General features: G+C 32.2%; 1 protein-coding gene across 2 annotated transcripts; it reads right to left on the bottom strand.

Moving 5' to 3' along the window:
- Positions 1-3991: 3991 nt before the first annotated feature.
- Positions 3992-10198, bottom strand: LOC107633670 (ATPase 11, plasma membrane-type). 2 transcript variants are annotated; one of them, XM_088501675.1, is made up of 22 exons: positions 10027-10160; positions 9532-9700; positions 9306-9425; positions 9112-9210; positions 8830-8967; positions 8577-8711; positions 8272-8451; positions 7976-8182; positions 7774-7893; positions 7563-7682; positions 7321-7443; positions 7129-7233; positions 6882-7026; positions 6535-6699; positions 6217-6455; positions 6086-6118; positions 5889-5970; positions 5636-5796; positions 5247-5432; positions 4981-5163; positions 4578-4756; positions 3992-4337 (listed from the first exon to the last, which is right to left on the bottom strand). In XM_088501675.1, the coding sequence occupies exons 2-22, from the start codon at positions 9583-9585 to the stop codon at positions 4241-4243; spliced, it is 2871 nt and encodes a 956-aa protein (XP_088357801.1). In that variant the 5' UTR covers positions 9586-9700; positions 10027-10160; the 3' UTR covers positions 3992-4240. The 2 variants fall into 2 exon arrangements, with proteins under 2 accessions (XP_088357801.1, XP_016192764.1); XM_016337278.3 differs by having other exon boundaries at positions 9532-10198.
- Positions 10199-13140: the final 2942 nt, after the last annotated feature.

The following is a 13140-nucleotide window of genomic DNA, read 5'->3' as shown; positions in this document are numbered from 1 at the left end:
TAGGTTTATCCCAGATAAAATTGGGTTGAATTCTAGGGAAATTAATGTTTGTAATCATTGTGAATGATAGTGAAAATTTTACCACTGTTGTGGGAGAGACTGGATGTAGGTCACATTACACAAGGTGGCTAAACCAGGATATATGGTTGTGTGATTCTCTCATCTCTGTCCTTCTTCTTTTTTTTTTTTTTTTTGATATGAGACAAAAACAAAAGTCTCCAACATTGCCTATTTTTCAGAAGTGACAGCTATTCAAAAGTAAAGAGTTGCTCTGTTCCTGAATGCATCGTAAAGAGACAAAATAAAATTATCTCCTAAAATTTTAACTTGACAGACTTAACAACAACTAAGTTCCAAATCCAGTCAAAAGCAAATAACAAAAGAAATTAGAAAAGGAGGTCATAGGTTCAACCCCCTTCTTCTATGCCATTCACAAAACTTCATATAAGTAGGAGCACTCACCATGCAGGTCACATATTGAAATCGCATCGAATCAACGACTCACGCGTGTCCAATAGGCACCTTGCGTGTTGGCTAGATGTTCGTCACGTGTCTAACACGTCCCCTGCATGTGGTCTCGATCTGGACACGTGTCTAATATGCATTCCACGTGTTGACTCAACACACCCCTTGCGTGTTGGACCTGCTCCACCAATCGTATCTACCCACCTGCAATTACACTAAATAAGTCCATTTTTAGCAAAAATATTCAAAAAATTTTCACATAGAAAAAAAATGAGCCACTACTTTCTTCTTTTCGATTTTTTTGTTAAATAAAAAAATTAGGTTGAATAGAATATACAATCATTTAAATTGAAACGATTCACTTCTAAATTAATTTGAAAGACTACATTTACACTACATCCCCTAATATATTAATTATCTTAAAAATAAAATTATTTCAAAATCTGTATACCAATTATCTTAGAAAAGATTATTCAACTTTAATCAAGGTGTACTCGTATTTTGTTTAAGTATAAAAACTCTTTTTTAATATATTTAAGTGCGATCTATCATATATTTGAATGAATAATGTTATTTCTTCCACTCAAAGATATTGAATACCTTGAATAGTTGTAACAAAATTATGAGTGCGTGCCACATTTGAGTTCTAGAAATATTAGTAATAGTAGGATAGCATAATTAATACCTAATAGTTAGTTGGAACGATAGATACTATGTTTGTCTGTAATTAGTAATGGGATAACATGTATATTAAGCACACATTTTAACTAAATCTTTGGTAATTTTGGATTTGAGGTATGTCGCTTTTTTTTTATATGACCGTTATAAAAATTATCGAATAAATGAAACAATAGTGATATCTCTCTTTAATTATGTTTGCACTATATTTGCCAAAATTTGGTTCTTCTAATTTTATTTTTTATAATTTAAATTATACAACTGTTTAGAAATTCCTAATAATTTTCCTTTACATTTTTTTACTTTTAAAATATATAAATCGTCCCAATCGATTAATATTTATTTAGTTTTTGACTTTTTTTTTTAATGTAATCACTCCTAGCAATTTCTTGTTTGCATATTTGCAAAAATTAAAAGAAAAAGTATAAGTAAACAATAAGAATATTAAATAATGTGAATAATAGATATATTAGATGTTTAATTTACTAGGTGTGTGGATAGTTATTGTAATGTTAGAGTTTAAGAGATAATTTGAGAGTGCAGTGTATGTTTTTTTATTTTATTAGATCAATTCTAAAGTCTATTATTCACATTATTCACAAAAATCATTGTTTACCTAACAAAATTCTAAGTAAAAATCAAATCAGTTTTTCTTTGTTTTTAATTTTACAAATTGCCCCACCATATTTTAGTAAATCACAAAATTAATTAATATTTTTACAATTTACAATCATTGTCCCCGTATTTAAAAATTTTAGCGGAAGTCTGATGGATATTTTTTTTTTTTTTTGGTGACTTGGTCTGATGGATAATTAAAAAGAGATTTTGATCCTCTAAATTTTGAATTTTATCTTAAAAGTAAAGGATGATTTCTCACTATTTATTTTATAGGTGGGATCAAAGAAAAATATGAAAAAAAAAATATTTAAAAGTAAAAAATTATACTTTACCTTTTAAAGTAAAAATTTAAAATTTAGGGATCTAAATTTATTAAAAAGTGATGTTAGAATCATAATCATGCATGTAATTTTTTTCAAATTCCAATACGTAAGATTTGGATCAAAGCTAAATAAAAATGTTGTCATAGTATAACCGAATTATCCATAGCATAGAGCCACCCAAAATTTTAGATTTCAAGGCAAACCCAATCCATCTAAAAAATATTCGATCACCAAACCTAAGAAAAAAAAAAAATTCCAATTCAACATGAGGAACAAATGAAAACTCCCAAGGCTTTATCACCCATTTTGCTGACTCCATAATTCACCATATATCACAAAATTCCTTACCCTCCTCACCCAATTTGACTTTGAATTTCCTAATCAAACAAGATCTCCATACCAAACAGATTTTTTATTTTCCCAAATAAATGTAGGGGTGGTAAAGCGAGGGAAATGGATCCTCTCCATTTTTTTGGTCACTAGAGAGAATAAAGTGTAATCTCCCACCTTTAATTCTACAAGTAGGACCAGTAATAAATAAGAAAGAGAATACAATGAAGGGTGAGATCTTCCACTGGATACCATCCAGTTTTTTTTCCACTGGAGAGGATTCACTCCCGTAAGCGAGGCGGTCCGCCCCAACATGTCTTGTCCTGCCCTGCCTAGGCCCGCCCTATAAATAGGACGGACCGGCCCGCCCCACCAACTAAAATGGATTTAAAATGCTAGCCCGTCTCGTTTTATGGCGGGTCGGCGGGCTAGTCCGCTTGACTCTTTTTTTTTTTTTTGAAAAATAAAATTCCTTAAAATTAACTAAAAAATAATAATTAAAAAATTAAATACAAATAAAAAATAGTCAAATTATAATATAATTTGTTTACTATCTTTTTTTTAATTTTTAATTTCAATAAAATTATTTAAAATAATATTTGTCAATAGAACTATCTTTATTTTAAAAAATAAGTCACATAATTCGAATAAATATACGAAATTATAAAATAAAATAAATAAATTTAATAACTAAAAGAAGAATAAAAACAAAAACAAAAATGTGTTTGAAAATTCTATAATTATTAATTTTATAATAGTAATCACTCTTTCATTTAATAAAAAAAATAAATAAATAAAAATCTCCGTTCCGGCAGACCGGCCCGCCCCGCTCCACCAAAATCCGCCAATTTAACGGTGCAAGTTTGACGAATTTTTTTAATTTGGCATGCTCTAAATCCTAGCCCGACCCGCCCATTTTTTATAGTATCTCAAGCTAGATCAAAGATTACTCTGTTGCGAATGAACTTGTGTGACAAGTGTACTTTGACCAACATGTTGATTGCAGATATTGTTCATCTTTCATTTTCCTTTAATGGTATTTTGCAGTGCCTAAACTATTTATTGGTTGGCACTAAAGGCGTAGTTAGAGAAAACTGCCAATACCTAATTCATTATTAAGTCCCTGGAAAAATGAATGACAAAATACAATAATGGAAAATAAATTAAACTGAGATTTGGACACCAAACCCACCAAATCCTCTTTATTTCATGCAAACAAATCAACCTAACATATAACAAGAAAAATTAGACCATCTAATCTAATGCATTAATTGTAGAACCCAAAAGATTAAAAATTTCTTCTTTTACGATGTCACACATATTGCTCCGTTTATTTGTTTGGAAAGTTTTCAAATATACCGATACACCAATATTTCAATAATTTTTAACTATTAATCTTAATTATATATATTATATATTTTTTTTACAATTAAGATGAACAGTTAAAAATTATTGAAATATTGAAATTTTCCTATTTGTTTATTCATCTATTTTTCTATATTTGCAAAATCAAAGGGATAGACAACAAGGGAAAGTGTACGGACAAATGTGACTAGAATAAAGAGCCATGTGAGTGAGACTAACAATGACAGGTATATTTATATGATTAAAAAGAAGCAAAGGTGCATAGATAGATAAAGCTGACAGAAAAGAGCACTACTTTTAAGTGCTCAAAGCAAAAGTCACAATAAAAAAAATATAATAAAAACACTAGAGAGTGCAATCATTCATTCATTACATTATCTCCCTCTCAGCGATAATAACTATCAATCCTTTACAATAATCATAATAATAATAATATTATCATCACTATGCAACAAAACCTCTCAAACTGTGTATGCTTGCTGAATTGTGTCTATGTCCAGACCCTTCAATCTCACAACTGATTCCACATGACCTTTCAGTGTGTGGAGCTCTCTCAACCTGCATCAATTATAACTGTGACTTGTGGGAACCAACTTGGTTTAAATATGAAATGTATGTTTTACCCTGATGAATCTAATTCCCTTTGAAATTATAGTATAAGCCTAGTAAAAGGGGTTGCCTAAGATAGAAACACTTTTTTCCTTATTTTTGCATTCCTCTATGCATATTGGCTCTTAAGGGTTATGACTACAGTATTTTTAAGAGAGAAATTAATCGAAAACAATCAACGACATCTACCTCGCAATTTCGGCTCTCCTCTTAGCTTCTTCGGCCATTTGATTGAGCTCGTTGAAATGCGTGCGCTCAGTGAACATCTTAGTGTCAGGGGCTTGCAATCCATGCAGTGTTCTTTGAGCATGTGCCCATTGAAGTTCCCTTTGTTCTTTCCCAAAGTCCTTTTGCCTAGTGAATGCAATCTGCAATATACAGATATGATAGATAAGCACTATAACAGGAAAAATGGGATTAAATAACTGAGTAATGCTAGAGAACCAATTTATGCCAACACTATAACAGATTGCTAAACAAACACATTATAAAATCTCTTCTAATTGAGTTTTGTATATTGTTGATTTGAAGAGTTTCGGATTTTTGTGTTAAAGTGTTGACTCCATAACTAAACAAAACAAACTCTACTTACCCTTTGCTCAATGACAAGATCCCAAGCCCTTCCACTCAAAGCATAGCGAATCAAGAATTTGATGATATCAAGAGGGATGTAGAATATTATGTTATATAGCCATATTACACCAGCCCAACCCCATCCTATTCCTTCGATCGCCGCAAAGCTCCAGTTTGCATATACTGCGATCAACGTGGCGATCTGAAACATAACGAAACCGATCACCAAGACTGATGGAGATAAAAGATAATTACAACATAATAATAAATGGTTAGGTGTCTTACCAGCTGAGCAACGATGAAAGCAACCACCAGCAATAATCCCGGACGCTCGACATATGACCAGCCTCGAGAACGAGTCACGAATATAAGAGCTTGGCTAATGGTGCTCACTTGAAGATAGATTGCTGAGGCGAGTTTTCGGAAATCATCATGAGCACTTTTTTCAAGGGTTGAAACACCAAACACTCGCTGAAAACATAGCAGGGAACATAAATGAATCACATTCAGAGGCATCAATTGCATGGATTACATTAAATCATAACTTATGAGTCCTAGCATTAGCTCCTTTAAGGGACAAGGCAACATGAATGAATGTTGAAGTAAATTCGGACACAAAAAAAGAAAATAAAACAAGAAAACTCGAGAGTTTAAATCATAAATAGAAGCCGTACCGGGAAGAAATTTGTCTTGTATGCAGCCCAAAAGAAAATGACAGTCATCATTGCCAAGTAACTTCCGAGCACAATGCCAGTAGTAAATATCTCTGCTAGCTTCCAGCTATCCGGCAGTGGTGACGGTTTTACTCTATCCTTTGAAATTGTCATAATAGTACCTATAATATCAAATAAATCATTAGCCATCAACAAAGATCGGAACCATGCTGACAAAAGAGGGGAAAACAGTAACAAAGAAGAAACAACAAACCATCATTCAGGATAGCAATAATAAGAACCATAAAAGGTGGAAAATCAAACTTCCATATGAGAGCCAGCAACATGAAACCGAGCTGTAAGCATACCGAAAATGTAGAACAGAGAATCAGAACCAATTTAATGATTATGTCAACAACATTGCCAAGTGAGGCAGAATAGATGCTCAGAGTTGCAAAATCATTTACTTACCACGATACGAATTGTGATTGAGACAGCATAAATCTGCAAGAAAGGAAACCAATTAGTCAAATACTGGACCATAATCACATACCGACTTGCAGCTTAAGTGACCAAAATTGTTTCCCATAATAGTAGCTCACTGTATAATTTTTCATTCTCTGGAAAATAGCTCGGCTGGTCAAAACAGCACTTATGATAACACTAAGACCAGGTTCTGTTAAAACAATATCAGATGCACTACGAGCAGCATCCGTGGCATCGGCGACAGCTATACCAATGTCTGCCTTCTTTAGAGCAGGTGCATCATTCACTCCATCACCAGTCATTCCACAGATATGTTTCCTCGCTTGCAATCGCTTCACAATCTCATACTTGTGCTCTGACCAAAAATATAAAACAACAATCATATTAATACTTATTCGAGTACATGAAATCCCCGGGATAGTATCGAGACATACCAGGAAATACACCAGCAAATCCATCGGCTTTTTCGATTAGTTCATCAATGGGCAAGGCAGCAATGGATTCATCCTTGTCCTGTCCAAGTAAAGCAGATGAAGGGTACATATTGGTACCCATTCCCAAGCGTCGTCCTGTTTCCTTTCCTATAGCTAGTTGATCACCTGATAACAAAAAAGGGAAGATATATAAATGAGTATATTCATTTCTAACAGATACTTTGTGTTGCTTAAATTCTTAACTATGTCATGATAATCAATACAACAGCCAATTCCCAATCTTTGCAAACTTAATTACAGTGATTCTGTACAATAACACAACCAAGTCAAAGGTGTTGACTATGGACCTGTAATCATTTTGACATTTACTCCAAGATTTAGTGCCCTCCGTATTGTTTCGGCACTATCATGCCTAGGTGGGTCAAAGAGAGGCATAAGGCCAATAAACTGCCATGGGCCTCCAGCACTTTCTTTCCTTCCATCGGGAACTTCCTGTATAAAACGGAGAAGTTAACATAATCATACCATTTCTACTATCTTAAAATATAAGCAAACAAATATAGCAAATGACAATGTGACGAATTCATCAATTACCTGGTATGCTACAGCAAGAGATCGCAGACCGCGCTCTGCGAACTTATCAATCACTGCATGAACTCTGCGTTCGATGTCTGATTTGTTGTGGGCAAGGTGAAGGATCTAGCCATCATGGTACAACTCAATGAGAATAAAAAAGACAAAATATCAACAGTTAACTATAAAAGTACATAAATGATGGTAAATTACCTGTTCGGGTGCACCTTTGCTTACTCTATGCATTTTACCATCTTGATCAATATAGGTCAATGCAGTCCTCTTATCAGTTGGATTGAAAGGAAGAAAATGCACTTCTTGTATACCAGCACGTGCCTTTGGTATTAATCAGTTAGCAGGAACAAAGAAAAAACAAATTCATCAGCCTCAATATAGAGAAACTTGTGTAAACGTGCAAATTCATCAGTGCAGTGAGCAATAGATCAATGACTTACCTCCTTTGGATCAGCCAGCATCCCAACAATGGCAGTATCTATGGCGTCTTGATTCTCAAGTCTTGAAGCTCGAGCTGCCATCAAAACAACAGTATCCGGGTCCACTCCTTTTGCGAAAACCTAATTGGTTATGAAAAAGGAGGAAAAAATTAGAACAAGTGCATAAGAAATAGAAGAGGGAACAACAAAATAGCAGCATTCATCATCCAACCTCGACAAGATTTTTGTCGACCGTAAGCTTATTTAGTGTTAAAGTCCCAGTCTTGTCACTACAAAGAACATCCATGCCTGCCATTTCTTCAATGGCTGTCATCCTCTTTGTGATAGCACCCTGCATATATCATACATTATTAAATTATGACGATTCTCGGGCATGTCCACCCATTATGCTGAACCGAAAAAACTTCACTAACCTGCTGAGAGAGCCTATGAGAACCAATAGCCATGGTCACGGACAAAACCGTCGGCATGGCAATTGGAATTCCTCCAATGAGAAGCACAAGCAGGTTATCTATTCCAGGACGATATTTTCTATCTTGAATGGGATACATAACAATGATCTCAATGATCATCCCCACAGCAATAGAACATATGCAGAAGTTACCAATTGCAGTCAAGACCTATAAACAACAGAAGAATTTAGAACTATGAATAAAAGTTCAGACTATACTAAAAAAAACAATTGACACTGCCATCTTTCTAGAATTACCTGTTGAAAGTGACCGACTTGATTAGTAGTATCTACAAGGTGAGCAGCTTTCCCAAAGAAGGTGTGAACACCGGTAGCGATGACCACAGCTTCAATCTCTCCTTGTTTGCAGGTTGAACCAGAATACACACCATCACCGGGACCCTTTGTCACTGGTAGGGACTCACCGGTAAGTGCAGACTGAAAGGCGAAAAGGAGGAAAATCATGTAATGAACCATTTGGGATATGATGGGGGCTTAAAACAACAGAAATTACACATCATAGAGATCACAACCGAAACAACAAATCTTGCAGAGAACCCCACCTGATCAATTTTCAAAGGATCACCTTCGAGAAGGCGAGCATCTGCAGGGATAATATCTCCAAGTTTGATGCTGATGATGTCACCAGGAACCAGGACTGCGGCATCTTGTTCGTTCCACCTACCATCACGAAGAACCTTCACAAAATACACACACAAAATTGGTTCCTCTGCAGATGCAAGGATTTTAACACCACCAATACCAGTATCCAATGCAAACATTAAGGACATAAGAAAATAACACTGAATCCCACACCTTTGCTTTCGGAGCGAGACGAGCCATGAGAGCTGCAGCAGCATTACCAGCATTGTTCTCCTCTATGAAACTGATGGTTGAATTGATGACAAGCAAAGTGATAATACCAACAAAGTCTTGCCAATCAGGAGGCTTACCCTGTACAATAATAATAAGAGCAAGTCCAAAATAATCAAACTCAGATTGAGTTCACCTAAACTTAGCAAAAAGTTGAGTTAATTCAAGAGTTTGATACACCTCCATTGCTAATAACAAGTTTTAGAAGCTAGTAAGCACACTTACCCCTCCATTGGCAAGAGCAATTGCCATTATAGCAGCAGCCTCCATAACCCAAGAAAGGGGATTCCACATAAATCCCAAGAACTTCAAAAACTTGCTCTCCTGAAAACACAACCCAGAACAAGATAATTTACCAAAACGAAAAAGGAGAAAGAAAAATTCATGTGGGGGTCAATGAAATGAGAGAAAGGTTGGACCTTTTTCTCTTCAAGCTTGTTGTGGCCAAAAATGGCGAGTCTTTCTTCAGCAGCCTTGCTGCTGAGACCTTCTCTGCTACATCTCAGATTCTCAAAAACCTCCTCAATGGGTATGTTCTCCTACATTCATTCATCAAAAAAAGCAACCAAAAAAAAAAACATCAATGAGGATAACAATTAGACCAAAAGAGACCCAATAAATGATAGTGATTCAGATCTATGTTACCAAATCCACAGTTTCTTTGAGAACAGCCTCTAACTCCACGGATTTGTCCCCCATCTTCTTCTTCTTCTTCTATCTACCCGTTCCAGTCCCAGTTCTATTCTCTCTCTCTCTCTCTCTCTATCCCTTTGTAAGTCACCAAACTTTTACTCTCTCTCTCTCTCAGGAGTTACTACAAACAAAACAGTTCAGAAAATTAGGAGAGAGATAGCGTGCGTGGATTGCACCAACCAAAGAGAGAGTTGGCAAAAGTACAAACTACAAGTAAACAAAAAAGTGTGACAAACTACACATAAAAATGAAAAAAAAAAAAAAAAAAGATATAGAAAGAAAGAAAGAAAAGAAAGTGTGTATGGTTAAGGGTAGGAGTAGGACAAGCTAGTTGTGAGGATTGAGATGAAACTAAAGACAAGAAGAAGAAGAAAAAGAAGCAGTGTTCTTCAGAGCTAAAAAAAACACAGAGAGAGAAAGAAAGAGGGACACAAAAGGGTAGACAACCTTGTATGGAAATGCAAGTTCAGCAACGACGTTCCATGTTTGAGGGTGTGGCTATGGCTATGGCTGTAAGGTAGAGAGAGAAAGAGGAATACATAACATACATACAATACATAGAAGAGTCATCTTGGCCTTTTCATTTTTCTAATTCTCATTCTCTCTCTCTCTCTCATCCAATTTTTTGTTTTTTCTTTTTTACAAATATAATAATAATAAAAAATACTAGAAAAATCAATATTTTTACTATAAAAATAAAAAACTAGCTAGTATTAATTTAAATATAAGATAAAATGAAAAAGTTTAATCACTTAACATTTTTTTATAACAATATAAGAATAAAAATTAAAATACACATGTTAAATAAATAAAAAAACTATGTAGTATAAACATAAAAAGATAAATTATCAATCATACTTAAAAACATTTTGATTATTTTAACAACTAAAATTATGAATTTAATTTTGACATATTTATAGTATAAAAAATTTTACACTATTATATAATTATATTTTTTTTTGTAAATAATTATTCATGCAATTAATATAAAAAATTATTATTTTTATTGATTGATTGTTACGTAATTAAATGTAGGTATAAAATTATTTTAGATTGATAATATATTAAAATTAAAATTTTAAAATTATATTTAAAAAACAATTCAGGTCTTAGAGTATTTGATAATATGTTTACTTGTTTACATAATATTAGATCGCAAGATGTTTAGAATCTTGTTTTAGTGTTTTACAATATTATAAATGTGAAATATTTTATATTTGGTGGATTTTGAATATATAACTCAGAATCGAGTGTGTTGCATTCAGGGATTAAAATTTCTATTTTGGTCTCCGCCAGAACCTGGTGCTTAGAAGTTAAATTGTGATGGGAGTATAAACTTGGGAGATGATTGTGCTGGTTTTGGATGGGTAATTCGCAATAGCTCCAGTCAATGGGTAATGGGATGCTCAGGAAATTCATTTGGATCTAGTGTCATCAAGATGGAGTTGTGGAGTATATGGAAAGATTTGGCTTGAGCTTGGAAGGCGGGTCTTAAGCTTGTTGTCTGTGAGACAGATTGCGCATCAGCTTTTGAACTAGTGACTAGTTAGCAAGTTCCACTCTGACATCTTGAAAAAGAAGTGATACAACTGATCTTTGACTTGAAGTTAAGAAGGGATTGGGATATTCGTTTTGAGCTTATCCCGAGAGAAGCTAATGTCGTGGCAGATCGGTTGGCAAAGATAGAATCTGGAGGTAGCGAAGCTGATGAGGTTCACCTTTGGCACCAGCCGCCAGAGGTGATTTGTCCTCTCTTGCTGTTAAGAACCTGATTTCTTTTCTTTTTCTTTTCTGCTCTTTTATTTTTTCTCTTGTTCTTCACTAAAAAAAAATTTGCAAAATTTTACCATAAAAGTTGGTTGCTACTGGGCATACGCTATTATTAATTATTATATTAAAAGAATATTACATTTCGAACTTCTTATATGAATGCTAATTTGTTTTTCAAAAAAGAAAAATAATTTTGATTGAATTGTAATATCATTTCTTTAAAAAACTTGTTAGAATATCAAAATCAAACTCTAACTCAAGATATATAGTTTTAGTATTGTAACAGAAACTATTATGATAACACATAATTGGTAAAGAAGAACTTAAAAAATCAACTATACAATTACCAAATTGATAAATTATATAACTTTTTTTTTTTACCGAACATCTTTATTTTTGTCAAATTAATTGTGTAATATTATATTAGTCTTTATCTATAATGTCATTTTAGCTAGAGATGAGGATCTCTCAATTATCAAGTAAGATCAGATTGCATTGCAGTTGAGACAAAGAAAATATATGGTCCAATAATTTTCCATATACAATCATTTTTAAAACATTTTCCCTGTAATTTTAGGTTTTTAAATTTTAGTCAAAACTTTATTTTCAGTTATTTATAGTTCTTTTTAGAATAATATTATTTCTTTATTTGTAAAAGATAATAATATGTTTAGTAATTGATGACCATCTTTTCTTAAAAAATATCATTCTATTGAAATAATACTTTTATGTGTATATATAAATTTATTTTTTTTTTTAATTATACGGACTATGTGATATTATGTATTAATATTTGATAACGTTATAAGTTAGTATTTTTTTTTTTAACAGTTTTCTTAGAGAATTAATTCTTTTAACTAATAATCAACTAACAAATTAAGTAATATATGAATAAAATTAAAAATAAAAAATGAGAAATTTAAAAAATAATAATAATAATGCACAGATACTTACACAAATATAAGATACAATGAGATACGTGACACATACATTCTTATAAAATTTATGGACATATTATATATATATATATATATATATATATATATATATATATATATAAAGTATTTCTTAACTAAAGTATAATGATATTTTGATCTTTTTGTTGATATTAAAATATAAATTAATTTTTAAATTATATTTAATATCTAAAATTTTAATTATATAAAACATTTAAAATATTTTTTTAATAAATAATAATATGTATTATTTTAAAATTTATTTTAAAAGTATATATTAAAAATAAAACTAAATATATCAACACATAATAATATTTAAGTATGTTAAAATATATAAAAATATTTTTATTAAAATATAATTAAATGTAAAAAAACACGCATATCTAACTATTACGGACACAGAAATTCAGGAAAATGTCTGTAATTTATATTATTACACGAAGAGGTACAAATTATATCTTAGCAAATTCTCTGTATTTTGATCTCCTTAGCATTTATGAAGATATTAATTATTCAATTGACTCGCAGTTTTAAGCATTTACCACGACGGTTTAAATATTTTATATATATAATTTTCTATATTGATAATAAACGTATATATTTATGTATTTATTAAATATAACGTGTCATTAAAAATTAATCCTCCTACTAATAAATTATGTACAACGAACGTAGAGGAAATAGGAGAGTCTTCATCAGTATTTATTACTCTTCTATATATCCTTTTATAGTTTTGTTAGCCCCACATAATAAAAAATGAATATTCAGGTGAAATTAAACCTCCTCAACCAGAATTTGAAAAGAGTTGAATACTTTAGAGTTTAGATGCATCTAC

Source organism: Arachis ipaensis, chromosome B1 (genome assembly GCF_059453495.1).
Source record: "Arachis ipaensis isolate K30076 ecotype BB chromosome B1, ASM5945349v1, whole genome shotgun sequence".
NCBI lineage: Eukaryota > Viridiplantae > Streptophyta > Magnoliopsida > Fabales > Fabaceae > Arachis > Arachis ipaensis.
This window is presented reverse-complemented; position numbering and strand designations above follow the sequence as displayed.

Bases quoted from the DNA above. Each gene is read 5' to 3' on its own strand.
- LOC107633670 (XM_016337278.3), bottom strand. From the start codon at position 9,585: ATGGGGGACAAATCCGTGGAGTTAGAGGCTGTTCTCAAAGAAACTGTG. The intron at 6,700-6,881 runs GTCCATAGTCAA...TTTTGTTATCAG, and splicing joins AAATGTCAAAATGATTACAG to GTGATCAACTAGCTATAGGA. The intron at 5,433-5,635 runs GTACGGCTTCTA...CTATGTTTTCAG, and splicing joins ACAAGACAAATTTCTTCCCG to CGAGTGTTTGGTGTTTCAAC.